At 51.4% G+C, this 21,317-nt stretch overlaps 1 protein-coding gene across 7 annotated transcripts in view; it reads right to left on the bottom strand.

Annotated features, from left to right (window-relative positions):
- NTRK3 (neurotrophic receptor tyrosine kinase 3) overlaps positions 1-21,317 on the bottom strand; it is a 470,484-nt gene that overhangs the window by 183,445 nt on the left and 265,722 nt on the right. For all 7 annotated transcript variants that reach the window (XM_075557452.1, XM_075557453.1, XM_075557454.1 and 4 more), the window contains one exon: positions 10,737-10,925. In XM_075557452.1, the coding sequence (XP_075413567.1) occupies positions 10,737-10,925 (189 nt within the window). The remainder of the gene's footprint in view (positions 1-10,736; positions 10,926-21,317) is intronic.

The raw sequence follows: 21,317 nt of genomic DNA, 5'->3' as shown, positions 1-21,317 counted from the left end.
TACAGCCCTGCTTCCTAAGAGCATCTGGGCCATCAAATGCCATTTGTTAAAGTTTGGGGGAGAGGATGTGCTGGAGGGAAGGTTTCTTATCTTTTCAGAAATTTCTCAAAAACCTTGAAAATAGACTTTGGTCCCCTGAAGCTGGTTTCCCCCAACAACTTGTGTGAAGTAGGACCTGTGAGGCTAGTGGCAACCACACTGCTGTGAAAGCAAGAGTGATCAGGAATGAGCCACTTACACAGTGTGCAGAAGACGTTAACATCTTCAGAACACTTCATCTCAAAAGCACAACCATGCTAGTTCTCTTGTATCCAGTGTGTGGGTTGGGGGGGTGCGGGGGTGGATTAAGCAATCAGACAGTCATCAAGGTGCTAGGTGGGGGTTGGGGCACACTTGACTTTCATTCCTGATCTAAAAGGGGGTTGTGTAAATTCGCTCCACTTGGTGGTCTAGGCCATGCTTTGGCACTACCTCATGCCAGGAGCATCCGATGCCCTTGTTGAAATAATGAGACGCTTTGAATTTCATAGTCAAACGGCTCTACTCTTGAAGTCTTTGAAACTCCTGCTACATGACTGGGTGGAAGCATGCAGATAAGGTGTAGGGGACTGTGCCTCGGGGGTTGGTCAGTTTTGCCATTCCACTGGGTCTGAAGAGAGTCATTTCGGAAGCAGGGAGAGAAATGAAGAAAGAAGAATTGCCGGTGAAGTATGCACACAGACCTGGCTGAGTGGCAGAGGCCACAGAAGCCACAGCCCACAGACCCCGAGGCTGAGCAGTGCTTCTCCTGGCCCATGGAAGGACTAAAGTGGAGGGACTTTGGGCAGGAGACTGGCTTGCCCAGCGCAATGCCCTTTGAGCATTTATTAGTGGCAAAGGAGCTTTGTAACGCTGGCATGAGCCAGGAAGAGGCCAAGGGATCACATTGCTAAGAGACCAAGGACCAGAGAGAAAGAGAGAGAGAGAGAGGTGCCCGATGGCATGGCTGAAGACAGGCAATGCTGTATCCCTACAGCTTTCTGATCCTGACTTGTGGCAAGTTGTTAACTTCTCAAATGTATCCCCACAGCCATGAGTCTTACACAGGAGTTCGGTGCGGCCAGTGTAACCGATTCTTGAACCCAGCAGAGACAGAGTACCATGAGAGGAATGGTCAGAACATGGTTTACAAAAGGGAATGGATTCTTCCTCTCCCTACTGAAGCCAGAGACAGTCAGAGGTGGCTTCGCCACCATTTCACCACAGTGGTTTGGGGAACGGCAGCCTCGTATCATAGACTGGGTGCTTCTCCTTGAGAATGGCTCCCTGAGATTCCAGTCCTAAGTGACGGATGAGCCTGGAAATGAAGAATGCTGTGGGAACTTGGCCATGGCCGGCCTCTCCGGATCCGGAGCTTTAGGAAGTTTGAGACGCGTCTGCTAAAGTTTCCAGGCTGCGAGTAGCAGCCAAAGACCCTCTGACCCATTGACATGAAGCGGACCGGGTGCTCTGACAGAAATCCTGAAGAATGCCCCCACTCCAATTCTGGACACTGCCGGGAATGCAGCCCCATCCTGTCCCTCATGGAGTCTCGGGAAGGAAATGTGACAGTGGGTGAGCCAGCCAGGGTCAGGCTCATCTGGGCGCTTTGCCAGAGTGAGTCACCACATCTGCTGAGGCGGCACAGACAGAACCCCGAACCCCTGAGCCACCGAGAAGGTGACCCACGGAGCATCTGTGTCCTCAGAGCTGCTAATGGCAAACCCCACCGCCCAGGTCCTGTCAGCAGCCTGAGACGCGGGGGAAATGCTGGAGATCCACGCCCCTGCTTGGAAAGTCACCTTGTCCTCTGGCAATAAAGGCTCCCGGAATCCCACATCCCACAGGGAGAGATTTCCTGCATCCAAGTTTCCTCAAACCCACTAGACTGTGGCGTTATGTGTGTGATGCCTATCAACAGCCCTCAAAGCACAACTGGGGAAACGCTGCTGCGTTAAAAGGCAGCTGGGGCGGTGGGCGGGGATGGGCTGTGGGCAGACTGTGCTTGGCTGCTTGGCTAAGGAGCAGCGGCAGAGCTCTGCTTCTTAGTTATTGGCTATTAAGGGCCTCAAACAACGGGAATGCGCATCTGCTGGCTTCTTGGACATGCCTCCCACCAGGAGTGTGCCTCGCGCGCTCATTCATTGGAAATGGAGATGATGGCCATTTTCCTCCGGCAAAGGGTTTGGGAAAAGCCCGTATTCATACAGACCAACAGTAAACACGGGAGTCCCCCACCTCCCCTAAATGACGAATGCACGAATGAGCGTAGGATCACTTTGTCTCATTCTCCCTTTTGAGCCTCAAACCACTAAACAGAATTTTCTGTCTCCTCAGGAGCACTAAATGAAACCCCCAGCCTATCCCTGCCCCTCTGTCCTCTTGAAGAGCAAGACCCACATTTCTCTTCTGGGCAGGGCTAGTGAATCAACCAAAGGGGAGGCTTGTGAGTGTGGTCCTGCTGGTTGGCTCACTCCTGAGCTCCTGGAGTTGAGGCAGACTATGACCCACCAGGCACTGGAAGGACATTGGCTCTGTGATCCCAACACCTGTATGTGTCCCAAGTTCAAGATCTGGGAGGGGCTTTAAGAAGGCCATGTCAAGAAGACTATTAGCGATGGTGACACAATTAATGTAATTCATATGACCGAGTGATGTAAACGTTGCATCCCCACCTTGCTACAATAAGGTCCAGTTTAGCCTCAAGTCTAGGCAACCTTCTTCAACCCAGCAATCAAGTCCAGCCTTTGATTCCTGCCTCACCTAGCATGCATGTCTCAGCGGGTGGGCTGCCAACCAGTGGCTTCTGGTCATGGTGACAGCGAGTGGTACAAGTAGATCTACTCCACAGGGGTTTCCCGGCTATATTCTTAATGATTTAGGGATCCCGATGGCTCTGTGCTTGAAGCACTGGCCTGCTAACTGAAAGGTGGGTACCTACCAGCTGCTCCTTGGGAGAAAGACGTGGCAAACTGCTTTTGTAAGTATTTATCGTCTTGGAAACACTGCGGAGTAGCTCTGCTCTGTCCAGTATCGGTTCACTCAATAAGTTGGAATCAAGGTGGCAATGGAATTGGTTTTCATTTGGGCTTTGGTCCTCTTAATAAAAGGAGATCATCAGGCTTTCCTTCCATCACCCTGAAAGACTCCAGTACGGAGGGGAATCCAGTTGAAGAAGAAAAGAGTAAACTCATGTCTGGGAAATTTCAACCCAAACAGGCTCTTGGGAAAGGAGTTTCCCCCTGATTCCTTGAAGACAAGGCTATGAGACCACCACCAGCAAAAAGAGGAGTCCTTCTGCGTCCAGAGCTCTGGCGGGAACTGGAGGACCCCGCTCCATCCCACGCCTCACTCACTTTCCATCCGTGGGGTACAACTTCCCCTGGGCTGGCATGCCCGTGTGCAATGACATGAATTCAGCCTTGCTGGGTGCCCTGTCTCCACCCTGAAGACATGCTTCTCCCCCACATAACTGTTCTTAGCCACTTACCAGGTATGTACAGTGAGGATAATTGTACCGCATTACTTAATGAGCAGGGCCGCACGCAGCTCCTGACTTTTAGGTGTGTGACCATGGCAATGAAGTTGTGAGAATCAGGAAGGTGGCCTTGGACCTGGGGACGGAGTGAGGGGGGAGGGCAGGCTGTCCTTGGGACGAGTTGATCACAACTACAAAGCTCATCCTCAGGAATGTATAAGATTGTTCCCTTTGGGTTTTTCGTTCATGTAGGGGGATTTTTTTTTTCATCAGTTAACACAAGTGGCATCCTTTGATTTTTTTTTTCCCTCCTTCTTGGGATAAGAAAAATGGCAAAGTGTCATGCTTGGATTACGCCAAGGTCTGGGGGACCTGCAATCTGAACCCAGCCGGGGTAGTACACCCCCACCCCTAGAGTAAGCTGCGAACACCTTGGAGCTCAAGCATGGGGAGCCAGGACCTCCTGGATGGGGTCCCAAGGTTTCCCCTTCTGGTAGCATCTGGCTCCTTGTGAAAGAAGAAACTCTGGAAACTGATCACGGGCTCAGCGAAATCCTCCCCCAGGAGAGTCTGGGCTGCGCCAAATCAGCTCCACGGGCCTCTCCTGGGGCTGCTGCTCATTCTAATTGGATCTGAAAATAGGATTGAAGGGAAATCAGAGGGGCACAATCCTAATTGGCATTCCTTTACAATACTCAGGGAAATATCGCAAGGCAAGCCGGGCCTGGAGCTAGCCCGTAGTGAACTGCCTCAGACCAAGTATCATGATTGCCTTCGCTCAAGATTCAGCCTCTGGCTCCCTTACGATGCCCTAACTGAAGAAATGAGGCAATGTCTCAGAACCGCTCCCCCCCCCGCCAGACACTCCTACACCGGTCCCACTTCTCCCCATGTCACATGTGCCCACGCCTGGCTCCTAAGTCATCCACAGGGAGTAGACGGCCCCCTCCCTGGACAACCAGCCTCCTCCTCGCCACTGGGTACCTGGAGGAGGAGCATTCAGCCCAGGCTTTCACCAGGTCCCAGGCCTTCAACCAAGCAAGTGAGGACCTTCTGCTAGAGAAAACTCTAGAAAGGTTCCTTCTGTGGCAACTGCCTGTTCCAGAAAGGACCACCGCTTCTCCCCCAGACAGAGGACCCCATTTTCCATATTTCATCTGCAAGTCCATTATGCTGAACTAAGTGGCTGGGAATAAACACCCATCATTACCCTCTGCTAAACAATGTTTGTTAGGATAGAAGGTGACAGAAATCTATATCATGCCCACGCACTATTAATGCTGCCTTACGCTCTCAGGCTCTGTGCACGCCACTGCAGCTGGGAAGCTGGCCTTGGCAGTTCCGGTTACAGAAAAGGCCAGCTCCGTGGCTAATGGGCCCAGAAGTGGCGGAGACAAGCTGCTCACTCACGTCTGGTGAAGGCACCATTGGTCCTGGCTCAGAGGACCCAGCCCACAAACTTAGCCATTCTAGATTTGGAGACTGCCGTGGAAGACTGCCTCGGCGGCCCCCTGTGGCTTTCTGAAACTATAACCATTGAACTTTCTCCCACAGAGTTGCTGTTGGTTTTGAACTGCCAACCTTGTGGATCGCAGCCCTGCATGTAACCATTACACCACCAGGCCTCCTTTGCAAGAGAAGGCATTAGTGAGATTTCAGAGAAGCCAAAAAGTACAAGGTGAGGCTCAATGGGAAGCTCCCTACGGGGAGACACTCGGGACTTGCTTCTGGGATGTTAAGGGAGTAGGAACACATTGGTCAGTGCCTGGAGGGGTCAGCTGTGTAAGAAACATGGACGTAAGGTTGAACGGAAATATGCTCGCTCTTAGTCTGCCTGAATAATGTCCTCATCCATTGTTCATGGAGTGTAAATCTGATAAAAGGCCCAGCATGACACGTGTGTGTACAGATGTGCACAGGCATACAATCCAAACACGTGCCCAGACATTCTAGAAAGCACACTAAGAAAGAGATCTTCAGTTTCAAGTGTTAAGAGACCCTTGGGCTGGAGCTGGTCCGGGGAGGCAAATCCATGGAGCGAGGCGAAGAAGCAGACTCACCCCAAGGACCAGCTGTCACTTTGTCTTACTCATGGTCCCTTGGAAAGTTGATGGCGTGGAGAATTCTGAGAGGGAGACAGTGCCAACCACCAGACCATGACTGACACAAGCCCTTCACTACAAGAACCTCCCGCCACCCCCACCCCGCACAGCTCATATACGGGCTGATCTTGATCCTGGAAACAGGCAAAACCACCACTACCACAAACCCCGGGACTGTCCTCATTTGTCTGAAGTCTGCTTCCCGGAGAGTAAGTACTTTTCTAGGTAATGTGATCTGATAGGGAGGGGATGGCTGCTGGGATCAGCAGATAGGGCTTTTAATCTCAGCCCCTTTCAGCAGCTGTATGAACTGGAACGAGATACTTAAACCCACTGAGCCTTCATTTCTTTATCTCGAAAATGGGAACAGCAAGCCCTCCCTCTCTGGCAGATCTGGTGGCAATACCAGCACTCTGCTGGGTCTACAGAATGCTGGCAGATCCACCACTCTGCCTCTCTCTGGCCAGGGATCGAGGGCAGCTTCCTGCAGACACCTCCAAGCTACTTCTTAGAATAAACTCAAACCACACCAAACCCACTGGCAATGGAGGCAATTCTGACTCATAGTGACCACAGAGGAATTCTGATTTCTGAAACTATATACCTTTACTGGAGCAGTCAACCTCATCTTCCTCCTGAGGACCAGCTGGCAGCTTTGAACCACAACCTCGAGGTTAGCAATCCAATGCCAACAATGCCAGCAAGGTTCCTTGTTTAGGACTAAAAAGCAAAGTAAAATAAAATGAAAAAAACTAGAAAACTCACTGCCACCAAGTCGATTCTAACCCACTGTGACCCTGACACAATGACAGGGTAGAACTGCCCCTGTGGGTTTCCGAGACTCTAACTCTATAAGGGAACCAAAGGCATCATCTTCCTCCTGTGGAGCAGCTAGGGATTTGGAACCGTTAACCTTATAGTTGTTGAGGAACATGGTGCTCGTGTCAGGTTTCCGGTCCCATCTCCACTGCCACCCAGAAGCATCTTTATGCTCTTCCAGGGGCCCTGGGGAAGCTGGACGCATGACGGATGCAGGCAATGCCCAACACAGAGCACTTGCTGGGAGCTGCGGGGAGGGCGGGCAGCATCTGATAAGGGATTGTGCCGGGTGATCTTGAAACATCCTTGCAGCCCTGACACACGATGAAAAATGCCACGAGCCAAATGTAGCCAGATAGAAGCGAGAGGCAGGAAGAAGAGCAGCAGCCTAATCATGCCGGCCAAGAAGGTCCCACCGCGTATGCCTGGCCCTCGTGTGAAGGAAGAGCAGTGCTATGGTGCTACATCTGTGGTTTTGGGGCTCAGGGGAAGCGTGGGGTGATGCAGGCACACAAGGAGCACCAGCTCGCAGCCAGGACATCCTATGCCACACAGTCCAAAGCGGGGCAAGAGGCCAATCAGACTGGGAAAATCCAGCACGGGCTCCATGATAAACCCAACTCTCTCCCTCCATCCCCCTGTATCTGGCCATCCTCCCTCAGAAACAGGGATGCCGGCCCTGTAGGCAGCACTGTCAATGTTTTCTACATGTGTATCACTCGGGAGCGTGTGGCTTGGTGAGCCTGCCTCGTCTCCTGGACTTTAGCTAGCAGTTGGACCCCCAGGCTGGGGAAGCCTGGCTTATCAGAGCCCGTCTGGTGCCCTTGGACGTGCACCCAGGCCTGACAGTCTGAGAAGGCAGCCTAGCACTCAGTGGTCCTGCCCGTCCCTTATCAGTGGGAGTCCAGGCAGGGCTCGGCCGCATCTGGCTGGGGGTTCCCGTCCGTGGTTTGTAGTGCCGTGCATGCTTTCTGAAAACAATTAGGAGGCAGTGACAGGGGCAAGCTCACCCCTGCCCTGAAAAAGACCCTCTCACGAACTAGTGTCGTTGTGTGGAGGACAGGCGTCATCTCCGAAATGCTTGGACAAGCACAGGCAGCCTCACTCGTTCGATGATTTCTTTGTCGAAATAAATCTACTTCCGCATCACCTGCACCAACCCTTCCTTGTTTGCCCAGAACTACTGCCTGGAGTCTTCAAAGGGTATTTTATGTGGTCAAACCAAAGACTTCTAGAAAAGAGCGTCTCCCCATGCGGCTGTCCTGCTTTCCCCGCATGGTTCACACAGCAAAGGGCACTCTGATCCAGGAGGTCTCTCTCTCTCACCACACCTCTGAAGGTATACTTATTCTCCTGGCTCAGGAAACGCCCTTCCTCTCTGCGATGCCCTGAGTCAGTGCTCGGCTGCCCAGGGAAGGTCGGCAGTTCAAACTCACCAGCTGCTCAGCAGTAATCTGCTTCCCTAACAATTTCCAAAAGCCCACCACCGCTGAGTCGATTCTGACTCACGGGACAGAAGGGGCTCCCAGATGATAAATCTCTATGGGAGCAGACAGCCTCTTCGTTCTCCTATACAGCAGCTGGTGGGTTTGAACCACTGTCCCCAGGGTTAGCATCCCAACACGTAATTCATTATTCCACCAGAACCCCTGAAGCCCCATGGAGCTCTCTCTCTCCTATGCAGGTGCCGTACGCCAGACGTGACTCAAGGCTCGAGGGCAACAGGCTGTATGTAACTGGAGCCATGCCAGGACACACATTCTGTCCTGGGTGCCCAGACTTTCAGATCAAGGACTATGTTTAACAGTCACTGCCATCGAGTCAATTCCAAGGGTAGAACCACCCCTGTGGGTTTCCAAGACTAACTCCTGATGGAAGTTAGACAGCCTCATTTTTCTCCTGCAGGGCGGCTAGTGGTTTCAAACTGCTGACCTTGTGGTTAGCAGCCTAAAATGTGACCACGACACCACCAGGGATCCAGTTCCTTAGAAAACAGCAATATCAAACATAGACCAAAGCTTAGAACTACACTAAACCACCGAAGTGCTTTTTGTCTCCCCCTTGCACCTGGTTCAGAGGAGCCCTGGGGATGTAGTGCACTACAAGTCAGACTGCTCACCAATAAGATCAGCAGTTTGAAACGGTTTGCTGCTAGGCAGGGGAAAACGAGGCTTCCTATCCCCATAAAGAGTGACAGTCTTAGAAAGCCACAGGGACAGGTCTCCCCTGTCCTGTTGGGTCGCTATGGGCCGGCATGGACTCCGTGGCAGGGAGTCTGGCTTTAGCTTTATATGTGGAACCCTGGTGGTGCTGTCAGGTAACTACTACCTAAAAGGTTGGCAGTTCAAACCCACCCCCTGCTCTGAAGGAGACAGATGAGGCAGCCTGCTCCCTTAAAGGCTCAGTCTCAGGAACCCCACTGGACAGTTCTAGTCTGTCTACAGGGTTGCTGTGAGTTGAAGATGGCTGTGGGTTTGGGTTTTATACCCAGCACATTCCAGGGACAGACTTGATCTTATGTCCCGCAGGGGCATGTGTCTGCGTACGCGCACGCACACGCACACTGGAAAATCACGCAAAGAGCAGTTCTCCACTCAGCTCAGGTCCGTGCAGTTGCTGCGCCGAGTACAGTCCTTTCTGTGAACACCCTGGGCTCCTGGACCCCTGGACCCCTGCAGGGCACGGGGGTGGGTGGGGTGGAATGAGATCTGCTTAATTACAGCTGCAGGGTGTAGTCCTTAGGTGCCACCAGGTCTGAGCCAACACATGGCGACCCCACACTCAACAGAATGCAGTACTGCTCGGCCCCGTCCACACAATGTTTGCTATGTGTGCGCTTGGTGCTGCGGGCACGCACTATGTCAATCTATCTCCTTGAGGGACATTGTGCTCTTTAGTTGACCTTCAGCCATGCGCAGCAGGATGCCCTTATCCGCAGACCGGTCCCTCCTGATAGTACGTCCGAAACACGTGAGACGGAATCTCACTACCCTCGCTTCTCAAGAGCATCTGGCTACGCTTTCTGCTTTCCTTCAGCGGTGCTGCTTAGAAACCCAGACCTGTGGTCCAACCCTGGTTCAGACGCAGGTATCCTTCCGCCTACTGATACTGAGATCGACGCGGAAGGACACTCACGTGTTAGAGGCAACGGATGACCCATTTTGACCCAAGTCCAGTGCCTCCCTCTGTGACAGGCTCTGGCTGAAACCCCGAGTGGGAAAGCAAAGGCTGGCGGGGCAGCCGGATGCCCTCTCTGCCGTGAGACGAACGAGTGGGAGCAGGGTGGACCTTTAGGCTACAAGGACCGCGGCCCAAGTGCAGAGGGCTGTGCCGTGGAGAGAAGTCCAGCCAGGGAACACTTCTCTCAGTCCTGTCAGGGACCCCCTGATGGATTAAGGGAACCTCCTGGCGGAAGATCGGAGTGAGGAGCCAGGACCTGGCAGCCTGCAGGACCTCAGCATCCATACCTGCTTAGAGAGGACATCGTCTACTACAAGTTCCTGTGGGTCCCTAGCGCTGACAGTGCCCCTGCTCTTCAGGGATCTCTGGTCTCTCCAGACACAGATGACAGCTCTTTCCTCGGGAGCATGAACAGCAGGGAAGGGTGTAGCCTGGCCTTGCTGAGCCCACACTGAGCCTGCAGACACGGCAAGAGGAACACCTGCTGGATGAAGGGCCACGCCACGGAAGGCCCGGGGGCCGAGAAAGGGTGCAGCGGAGCTCCGCCAGGGCTCAAAGAGAGGGGCAAGAGCCCAAGGAGCTGAGCGATGAGGAGGAAATGGTGCCGGAGATCTGATCTGGAGGGAGCCCCTGCAGTGGGGCGTGACAGTGCCTAGTCCTAGGGCTGGGTTCCAGCCCTGAGAAGAAGCATGCTTCGGGGGCACTGGAGGGACAACTTGGGAGATGTTTCCATTTCAAAGGTACTCACTGGGTGGAGGCCTGGGCAGAGGCTCCGATTACATAGGTCAGGTCCACAGGGACCACCAGCCCTGTTTGTGTGTCCCCACTCCACAGGAAGCTGGGGCTCCTGCCTCCAGCCTGCCCCCTGCTTTGAGCCCTCTCTACCCAGGGCCCAAACTGACCCCAGGGAAGAAGAGAGGAAAGAAATGAAGGTCTGTAGATCCCTGTTTCCCTGCTAACTCGGACCCATGGAGACTCCTCACCTTGACTAGTCTTACAGTTTTGAGACAAACAGGAGGGTCTGTGAGAAAGTGGGGTGCTAACAGGTAAGAGGCCATCCCTGAAGGGGCCAGAACACCAATTATCTGGTCTATTTCCTCCCCTTCTCCAAAGGGAAAACGTTTCATCCCCGTACTCACATGTGTCTGGCTTGTGGCAGTTGTGTCCCTGGCGGAAGTACTGGGGGTTCTCAATGACCGGGATGCGGGTCATGCCTATGACCACGGTGTCGGGCCCGGCGTCCAGAGACGAGGGGGTGGTGATGCCGTGGTTGATGTGGTGCAGCGGGCTGGCGGAGTCCTCCTCACCGCTGATGACAGCCACAGGACCTGCACATCACAGAAGACACAGGAGAGCCCAGTGAAGCCACATCAAGCATTCAGACCCCACTCTGCAGACAGGAAGGTGGCCGATGGTCCACGGGAGCAAAAGCCATTGGGCAAGACGTCCCTAGATGCTCTGAATTCCAAGTTCAGAAATAAAAATGGCACCATAAACAAGCAAACAAAAACCAGTTGACATCACATCATTTCCCACTGCCGGTGTATCTGTGTGTGTTCCATAGCGGGAGACCAGCCGTGACCTTCAAAAGCAAACTGGCGGACCTTCCTTCCCAGGCTCCTGGGAGTGGATTCAAACCCCCAACGTTTCAATTAGTGACCACGTGCTACACTGTTCACGCCACTCAGGGTTTTGAGAGAGAAAAGCTCAGTTCATACATCCATGGAAATCATGACTCCACAGGACTGTGACATGTGTGTGTTTTCTCACTTGCCCCCAAATCCAAATTAGCTCAACATAACCAAGTATTCAAATGCAATTCTCGGCTTTTGTAGCAATAACTAGATCAAATAAAGGGCCAAGCAGTGGGTCACAACCTTGCCCCTCACTCCCCTGGGGAGTTTTAGAAACCACGTGTGCAGTGGCCCTACATCCAGAGTTTCTCTCACCATTGATCTTGGGAGCGACCTGGGCATCAGGAAAGTCAGAGTTTTCCATAGGACTCTTGTGGCCAACAGGAATAGAGTTGATTAGACCCCCTGATGCTGAGAGTCTAGGTGGGGTTACAGGCCTCTCCCCCTGGACCAGTCCACAGGGGGACAAACCCAGCCCACACCTGGACCTAACCTGAGCAGGACACACTGTGGTTAGAAGGTACCTCTGACATTTATGTAGCCTACTTACAGTGGGGCCATAAATGGTCCTTGTAAAAGATCCCTATCTCTACACTGGCTTCCAGGAACCTCATCTGTGGCTTCACCACCCCCACCCCTACCCCCAAATCTCCTTATTCAAAGAAGCTGCCCGGTCAGTAAAGTGATTGCAAACCCACATTGGCAGAGACCATGCATGCGACAGTCTGCAGAACAGGGGTTCAGCCTGGTGGTGTATTGTCCCCCATGCACACAGAACACCCCTGGAACGTGACTTCACCGTGACTGTCAGTGGCTTTATCTAGTGGGGGGGGGGGGGTGGTTAAATGGCAGCTTTGCCGGACGCAGGGTCCTCAGACAAAGTGCCTGCCGTGACTTGGTTTTTCGGCTTGAATAATATTTCTACTTCACACATTCGTTACACCTTCTTACAGTGATGGAAGGATATTTCCCAACAAGCAGCAAGGTCCAGGGTCCACGAGGCAGCCCTGAATTGGGCAGGAGTGAACACAAACTAACGGTTCTGCGCTCCACTCACTCAGCGCCCAAACAAAACCCCCAAACTACCGCCCATCAAGTCGATGTGGACTCACGGGGACCCTACAGGACCACCGGGTAGAACTTGCCCCTGTGGGATTCCGAGACGGGAGTAGAAAGCCCGTCTCTCTCTAGTGGAGAGCCTGGGGGTCGATCGCAGCCCAACAAGCAACCACTAGGCTACTCAGCAGAGACAGGCTCGTTTCTGACTCATGTTTGGGGACCATGGGACAAAGTCCAAATACCAGCCACGGTCACTTGCCTTGCAAAAACGGAGTCACTAGTTCCTCCTTCTCGCCTCAAAGCCACTAGAACACAAAGGAATTAAAGACCTCACTATGCACGGAGAGAAGGGGGGAAAGAGCAGACAATAGTACAGAAGCTATTTCAAGCACATTTTGGAAGGAAAGGCAGTCACAGGAGGAAAGCTGATTTACAGATCCGAGGGAGGGACAGCTGCTGGTGGGCCCATGCCGCTGCCATCTACCTCCGCGCTGCAGTGCAGAATGCTCCACAGGGTATTCACGGCTGTGACCTTCAGGAGGAAGTGGCCAGGTCTATCTACTGAGGCATGTCTGGGTGGCTTTGAACTGTCCACCTTTGGGTGAGAAGTTGGGGTCTTGTTCATGTGAGCCCCCTAAGCCCTCCACGTCCAGATGTCAGGGTGATATTAATGGGAAGTCCTTTGTGCTGGGGAGGTCCAGTCTTGGAATAGATCCCAAACAACGCCATCACCAAAATACAGCTCAAACTAATAGCCAGTTGATTCAGATTCTTCGTGACCCTACAGGACAGGATAGAATCATCCTGTCTGTTCCCAAGCCTATAAGTCTTACAGATAGCCTACGAGGTCTCCCAAAGAGCAGCTGGTGGTTTTGAACCAAGGACCTTGTGGTTAGCAGCCCAACACATGGTACACTGTGCCACCAGGGCTTCTTATGGAATGGCTCCAGACAACCAAAACCAAGCTCACTGCCACTGAGTTGACTCTGACTCCTAGAGAACCCATAGGACAGACGAGAACTGTCCCTGGGGATTCCCAAGACCGTAACTCTTTATGGGAGTATAAAGATGGTCCCAAAGGTGGAAAGTGTCCTGCAGGTGCCTACTGGTTTATGCCTCTAAAAGTGACCACTTGGGCAGGGTGAGGTGGGGTCAGGGATAGGGTGAAGCACAAAGTTAAACCCCTTCCTCTGGCTCCTAAAACATTTGAATCTTGCCAACCCCTTACCACCTCTTGACCTCACATCACGTCACCACTGAGCAGGAGACAAGAGAGCATTGAGTATCGCCATGGAAGCCTCCCAGGTATTGGCATGAGGGAGCCTCCCCATGGACAGTCAAGCCCATGCTGGGATGATGTCCCAGGAGAGTCTGCCAAGTGACAAGGCCCCCATCCCAACCTCAACCACAGGTAGGTCTTTTCATTTCTGAGTGCTCAATCCCTAACTATGAAGGAGTCATCAAGAATTACCAAACTCTCCACTTAGGATTTCAGGATAAAAAAACTGAGAAATACCACCCAAAAATGGAGGCTTGCAAGGACATGGAGGCCAGGCAGAAAGCAGAAGGCTTTTTTCATGTAGTGTTTTCAAAGAAAGTCATTGATATCCCCAGAGTGATCCAACAAGACCTCTTGTGACAAGAAGACATTTAAAATGTGAGCAATTAGGAAATACAGGCAAGCCACTGGGACCTACAGACCTAGGTGAATCCAATTTCAGAAGTCAAAAGGAATGCAAAAATTTAAAACGTCAAGGAAATTTTCCAGAAACTTGACAAGCAAACAAAAGGATACAGGTGGTAAAAGACAACATAGGAAAAGAAAGAGTGGATCCGGAGATCCACCACTGACGAAAAGAAGTCCCAGGGGAAGAGACAGAATAAAGAGAAAGGACAGAAAACAGAATGAAAAATGTACGGGAAAATGTCCCCAAATTGCCTTCCCAGTTCCCAGAACAATGAACACACGAGTTGAGCTCAACCCTCTACCCCCACCCGCCACTCACACCCCACCCCACCTCCAAACCCCACGATTACAAAATGCCAGCATCCTGAGAATAAAGAGAAGGTGCTGAGAGCTTCTAGGAGGGAGGGTGCTTTCACATTTACAATAGAACATTAGCCAGAAAAACAACTTCATTCTCCTTAATAACACTAGAGTGTTGAGCATTTGGGTAGCGCAGTCGAGGCATAATGGAGAATTGAGTTGTTTTGCTGATTAATTTGTCCATCAACATTTCAGAGGCATTGTCATTGTTCTGAGTCATCTCTCCAAAACTTTGATGGACAAATTTTCAGCCTGAAATTGCACACGTGTGCACGCACACACGATGAATCCTCTCTAAGAGCATAAGAAAGAGAACTGCAAACAGGAAAACAGTTCCCTCATGAGAGACAGAGAGAGAGAGAGAGAGAGTCTGTTAAAGGCTGTGACAATAAAAGCCGGATTCATACCAGGAAGCTCTCTGTAACAGCTTCCAAACTCATTAGCATAGCGCCATTTCCGGCTCCCTGGCAGGGTAGAGCTGCCCCCTAGGGCCTCCAGGGCTGGCAGTCTTGGTGGAAGTAGACCGCCATGTCTTCCACTAGGGGACTCCTGGTGGGTTCGGACAGCTAATGTTTGGGTTCGCAGCTGAGCACTTCACCACGGCGCCACCAAGGGCTCCTAGCAGACTGCTTGACCTAACAGAACGGTAGACCATGGGCTGGACAAAGACAAAGACACGAAGCAATAGAAGGACCTCCCCTCTCCATTCTCTTTTCTGCATCATAGATGTGGGTTGCTATAGTGATAGGAGGTTGAGAAAGACGGAGAGATTCAGCATTGGGCTGAACCCTGTTGTGCAGGAGTTTCATTTGAATCTGTTCCCCGAAGGCCCTTCAGCAGAGAGCAGTCCATTCCCCGCTGCTCCAAGAGTCTTGTTATCCACCTCTTCCCAGGTATCCTCCCGAAGGGGGTGGAGTAGGAGGAATGGGGAGAATAGTTCCGCCATCAGTTCCCACTCCACGGAAAGGAGTGGGGCCACCCAGGAAACACTGCAGAGAGATGAAGTTGAGGGTCAGAATCCTAGGGAACCCCAGCATTTAAAACACGGGCAGTGCGAGGGAAGCAAGGAAAGGGACAATGAGGAGCAACAGCCTATGCAGTAGGTACTACTAGCCCCCCCATTTTACCGATGAGAAGTTTGAGGTCCCGACCATTGGCCTACCCTAGGATGTACAAATAGGTGGAGTCTCCATGCCTGTGTCTGACCATTGCCCAGCCCCACCTCCCGGAAAGTGCAAATTCTGAGGGACAGGATTTGTGCAGCTGCCTTTGACTGTGGCCCCCGAGACCCACTCTGAAGTGCTCCTCTTAACCCTTGATAGTAAGGACCCCAGAGGCACACCTTCACTCATTCAGAGAGAAGATATATCACCAAAACTCCCTCCGCTCCCCGTGCAGCTACTGTCTAGAGGGAGTCAGGGTCCCTCCAGAAAGGGGCGCTATGCCCTCGGCCCCCAGACCCTCTCACCCACCTCTCAATGTCACATTCAAACAACCGAAGGGAAGAGGCCACGGAGTCAGTCACCATGCACGTGTGCAGAGCAGCACGCTCTCCAGAGGGGTCAAGGCCACGTCACCTTCCTGAAGCAGGCCACCAAGCCAGCTTGTGAGGCGCCTCTGGGTGAGTGCTAATTGCCACCTTTGGGTGACTGCCAACCATAACATTATTTTTGTTGCCATGCCAGTGTGGACTAGGGGACCAGTGGAGAGGTCTGAGGGGCCCGGCCCCAATCCCAACTACGTGGACACCTGCCCCTCCCCGCAGAAGAATGTATTTCAGAGGACAGCACAGAATCTGCAGCTCCAGGAGAGGGACATATCTGCTCAGAGCACATGGGGAGGAGGAGAGAGTGGAGCACATCCTGGCCATCAGGCATTGAGGACGAGGTTGCCGCTCAGAGTAGCCAGTCCACAGAGAGGAATGCATGGCCAGCCCCACTATGAGGCACGACATCCCTCACTGGCCCATAGCCCTACAGGGGACAATACTGGAGACACAACATGGGAATTATGCCCAATCTGATCCTGCCACACCGAGGCAAAATACTAAAGGGGTGCAACAGAACAGCAAGGGAACAGAGTGGCAAAGTCTGGGGGACATGGGAGGGGGGGTGGGGGGACAAGGGAACAACAAATGATCCAAATCAGTGGTGAGCAGGGTGGTAGCAGGCCTGGTAGGGGGTGATCAAGGGTAATGTAACCGAGAGGAATTACTGAAATCCTAATGAAGGCTGAGCATGATAGTGGGACAAGAGGAAAGTAAAAGGAAATAGAGGAAAGAGCTAGGAGGCAAAGGGCATTTATAGAGGTCTAAATAAAGGCATGTACATATGTAAATATATTTATATATGAGGATGGGGGAATAGATCTATGTGCATATATGTATAGGTTTAGTATTAAGGTAGCAGATGGACATTGGGCCTCCATTCAAGTACTCCCTCAATGCAAGAATACTTTCTTCTATTAAATTGGCATTCTATGATGCTCACCTTCCCAACACAATCGCTGGAGACAAAGTGGGTAAATAAGCAAAGGTGGTGAAGAAAGCTGATGGTGCCCGACTATCAAAAGATATAGTATCTGGGGTAAAAAAAGCGGCCATCTAGCTCAGAAGCAACAAAGCCCACATGGAAGAAGCACACCAGCCTGTGTGATCACGAGGTGTCAAAGGGATCAGCGGTGTGAGTGGTGATAATGGGAGGGTGCAGGGAGGGTGGGTGGAAAAGGGTGAACCAATTACAAGGATCTACATATGACCTTCTCCCTGGGGGACGGATAACAGAAAAGTGGGTGAAGGGAGATGTCGGACTGTGTAAGATATGACAATATAATAATTTATAACTTATCAAGGGTTCATGAGGGAGGGAGAGGATAAAATGAGGAGCTGATGCCAGGGGCTTGGGTGGAGAGCAAATGTTTTGAGAATGATGAGGGCAATGAATGTACAAATGTGCTTTAAACAATTTATGTATGTATGGATTGTGATGAGTTGTATGAGCCCCTAATAAAATGATTTTTAAAATATTTTTGTTGCTACTTCATAACTGTCATTTTGCTAGTGTTATGAATCAGGTGACCTCTCTGAAAGAGCCATTCGACCCCTAAATGGGTCTTGACCCACAGGTTGAGAACCGCTGGGCTAGTAGGATCAACTTCCCAACCTACCTGTTATAGCCAAGTGTTTGACTGCTATGTTGGGGGAACCTTTAGAAAGGTCATCAAGGTCATGAAGCAAATACACACTACCATCCTGGAACTGAAAGTCCATCAAGATGCTATAGGAGAAGACCTCTGGAGCTGTCCCCTGCCCTGCCCAGGGGCTGCCATTGACCTTGGACAAGGTGAGACTTCACTATAAGGATGGCCCTGGACATAGCTGGACACACAACACCTCTCGGCCTGGCCATTAACAGCCAGTTCTCCTGGCCTCCACCTCTTCCATGTATTCCCACCCCTGGAAAGAGAGGACCTGAGTTGAGACCCACTGGCAGAGAACCACCAGCGTTTCAAGCTACAACCAATTTCTCTTTCAAATTGGCCCTTTCTCAGGTCCCTCCCCAGCCATGGGGCCCCTCTGGAAGAGGACGCGCGGTCTCTCACCTTAATAACCACAGCAGGGGATTTATGAAGACGACAAAGAAGAGACAAATAAAACTGAAAACAAGAAACCCTCAACTGTCTGGGGAGCTCGCTTCGATTTTCTGGAAGCAGCAAGGGTCCAAGGCAGGTCAAAAGAATGAGTCAAGCTTACTGTATCCTGAGTTAGCATCTCTCTCTCACTCTCCGATACACACACACATACACACACACACACACACTCACTTATCCCTGCTATCGGCTTCTCACTGTCTCCACCACACACATACACAGCTATCCCTGCTATCGGCTTCTCACTGTCTCCATCACACACACACACACACACACACACACACACCTATCCCTGCTATCGGCTTCTCACTGTCTCCACCACACACACACACACACACACACACACACACACAGTCTTATCCCTGCTATCGGCTTCTCACTGTCTCCACCACACACACACACACACACACACACACACACACACACACACACACACAGTCTTATCCCTGCTATCGGCTTCTCACTGTCTCCACTACACACACACACACACACACACACACACACACACAGTCTTATCCCTGCTATCGGCCTCTCACTGTCTACACACACACACACACACACACACATACACACAGTCTTATCCCTGCTATCGGCTTCTCACTGTCTCTTCTACACACACACACACACACACACACACAGTCTTATCCCTGCTATCGGCTTCTCACTGTCTCCACTACACACACACACACACTGTCTTATCCCTGCTATCGGCCTCTCACTCTCTCCACCACACACACACACACACACACATACACACACACAGTTTTATCCCTGCTATTGGCCTCTCACTGTCTCCACCACACACACACACACATACACACAGTCTTATCCCTGCTATCGGCTTCTCACTGTCGCCAATCCAGGCCTAGCTCCACAATGACTTTGCCATGCAGCACCAATAAGTAAACAAACAAGACCCAGAGACGCATCTTGCAGCTCGTTTGCAAGTTCAAGCTTTCAAGACAGACCTGGGAGGGATAGATGTCTTTTCAGTATGCACATCTCATTATTCTCACTTGTAATGGTTTGCATTTATGAATTTATTTTCTCCGGCCAAGCGGGCGTTTCTGCTCGTCCAACATGCCATACAGAACACTGAAATCTTCAGACTGCCGCTGGCCATCAGTTCAACTCATAGCAACCATAGAGAGGGTTTCTAAGACTGTCCGTCTTTACAGGGACAGGCAACCTTGACCTTATTTTATGGGGCGACAAGGAAGCTGGTGGGTTTGACCCACCGACCTTATAGTTAGCCTTACCGACAGTGTCACCGGGACTCCTATGTGGAACCAGAAGCACAGTATAATCAGAGAAAGCTGATGGGCCCCATTCAAATGCCCGGTCCAACACAATGATCCAAACTGAAGTTCAGAGCCTTTCTCTTGCCCTCCGGCTCCTCCAACGGGGCCCTACGGGGGAGCGGGTCAGGAGTGCCTGACTTTGCCAAGGAGTCAGTTCCAGTTTGAGACTGGCATTCTCTGAGGAGAAGCCTGGGCACGGGCGCCGCCCGGCACGGGGCCCTGGCTGGAGTCCTGGCAAAGGGCTGTGAGGTGCCGGCGGGAGGACCTGCACAGGCCTTTGGAAACTCCATAGGGAAGGTTTCTGGAGGTAATGAGCAGTGACCTCCTTTTTTCTCAAGAGTTACCCACAGGGTCAGCAGTTCAAACCTACCAGCTGCTCCGAGAGAGAAAGATGAGTCTGTCTGCTTATAAAACTTGACATTCTTGGGGACCCTGTAGGGTAATTCTACTCTGTCCTATCGGGTTCCTATGAGCTGGAATTGACTCAATGGCAAGGGACAAGGAGAAAGAGTGAGTCATGCACAAAGAAGACACAAACAGTGGCCCCCCAGTACAATGCTGTTGCTCTTGTCACTGAGTTGGTGCTAATTCACAGTGATCCCACACACAACAAAACAGAACTCTGGCTGGTCCTATGCCACCCTCACAACCATGCTTATGGCCATGTTTAAAGTCCATTGTTGAAGCCTCTATGTCAATCCACCTCATGGAAGGTCTTTTTTCTTTTTTTGCTCACCCCCTACCAAACATGAAAGACTTTCTACGGAGACTCGGTCCTCTTAGTGAAATTTCAGCCCATAAACACTAGCCCTGACTTTAAGATCCCTAGATGAACTTCTTTGAAATTCCTTCCCCGATGCCCTAGCAATACTGTTATAGATTGAATTGTGGCCCCCCACCCCACCCCCAAATATGTTGTAAACCCCAACTTCTATGTGGTAACAGTCCCATTTTAGAACAGATTTTCTTTATTGTGCGAATGAGATGGGATTCGTGTAGGGTGCGCCTTCGGTCAACCTCTTCTGAGATATAAAAAAGATGAAACAAGCAAGTGAGAAAAGAGAAGAGAGATCACCAGCCACATGAAGATCTCCCAGGAGCACAGGCTCAGAGAGAAAGAGACAAATATGTCCCTCAAGAACTGAAACGGAGAGGAAATCTTCTCTCGAGGCCAGTACCCCGGATACAGATGTCCAGCCTCCTGAAATGACCGGAAAGAACTTCAGACCAATAGGGTCACTATTGGTTAGAATCGACTTAATGGCAGTGGGTCTATTTGCCAGATGGAATTCCTACAGGGTGCCTTTGGTTAACATGCTAGGCTGCTACCCGAAAGGTTGCTGATTTGAGTGTAACCAGAGATGCCTTCTATGTAAGACCTAGTGATCTACTCCCAAAGAAACAGTCACTGACAAGCAATGTGCACAGCTAAGTGATGGAGCCCCGGTCTATCTTGACACACATGGGGAGGCCATGAGTCTGAAGAGGTTCCGTGAGAACTGGTTATGTGTCAGATACGCTGCTGAGGATTTTACTCTCATCTCATTGGATCCTTAAAAAACACTCTTGTTCCCAAGACTAGAAAATTGACCTTCACATTGGCTTGATTAACTTTCCTAGAATCACCTACTCAGTAAATGCTAGACCCTACAGCCAGTAAATGCAAGACCCTACAGCCAGTAAATGCTAGACCCTACAGCCAGTAAATGCTAGACCCTACAGCCAGTAAATGCTAGACCCTACAGCCAGTAAATGCAAGACCCTACAGCCAGTAAATGCTAGACCCTACAGTTGGACCCCGGTTTTCTGGTCTCCACAGTTCTTATGCTTGCCTCCATCTATCCATTTTCTCAAAGGTGTGGCTGACATCAGCAGTTCTTACGTGATCTCATGCCCTAAACCAAGCCAAAAAACTGGTGAGATATTTGGGCCAAGGCATCCAGAGCTAGTTCACCCAATAGTTGCAGGTTGGATGGATCTGCATCAAACAACGCCACACAGTCACAGAGAGCCATCCCCACTGGGTGTGTG

Source organism: Tenrec ecaudatus, chromosome 9 (genome assembly GCF_050624435.1).
Source record: "Tenrec ecaudatus isolate mTenEca1 chromosome 9, mTenEca1.hap1, whole genome shotgun sequence".
In the NCBI taxonomy this organism is placed as follows: domain Eukaryota; kingdom Metazoa; phylum Chordata; class Mammalia; order Afrosoricida; family Tenrecidae; genus Tenrec; species Tenrec ecaudatus.
This window is presented reverse-complemented; position numbering and strand designations above follow the sequence as displayed.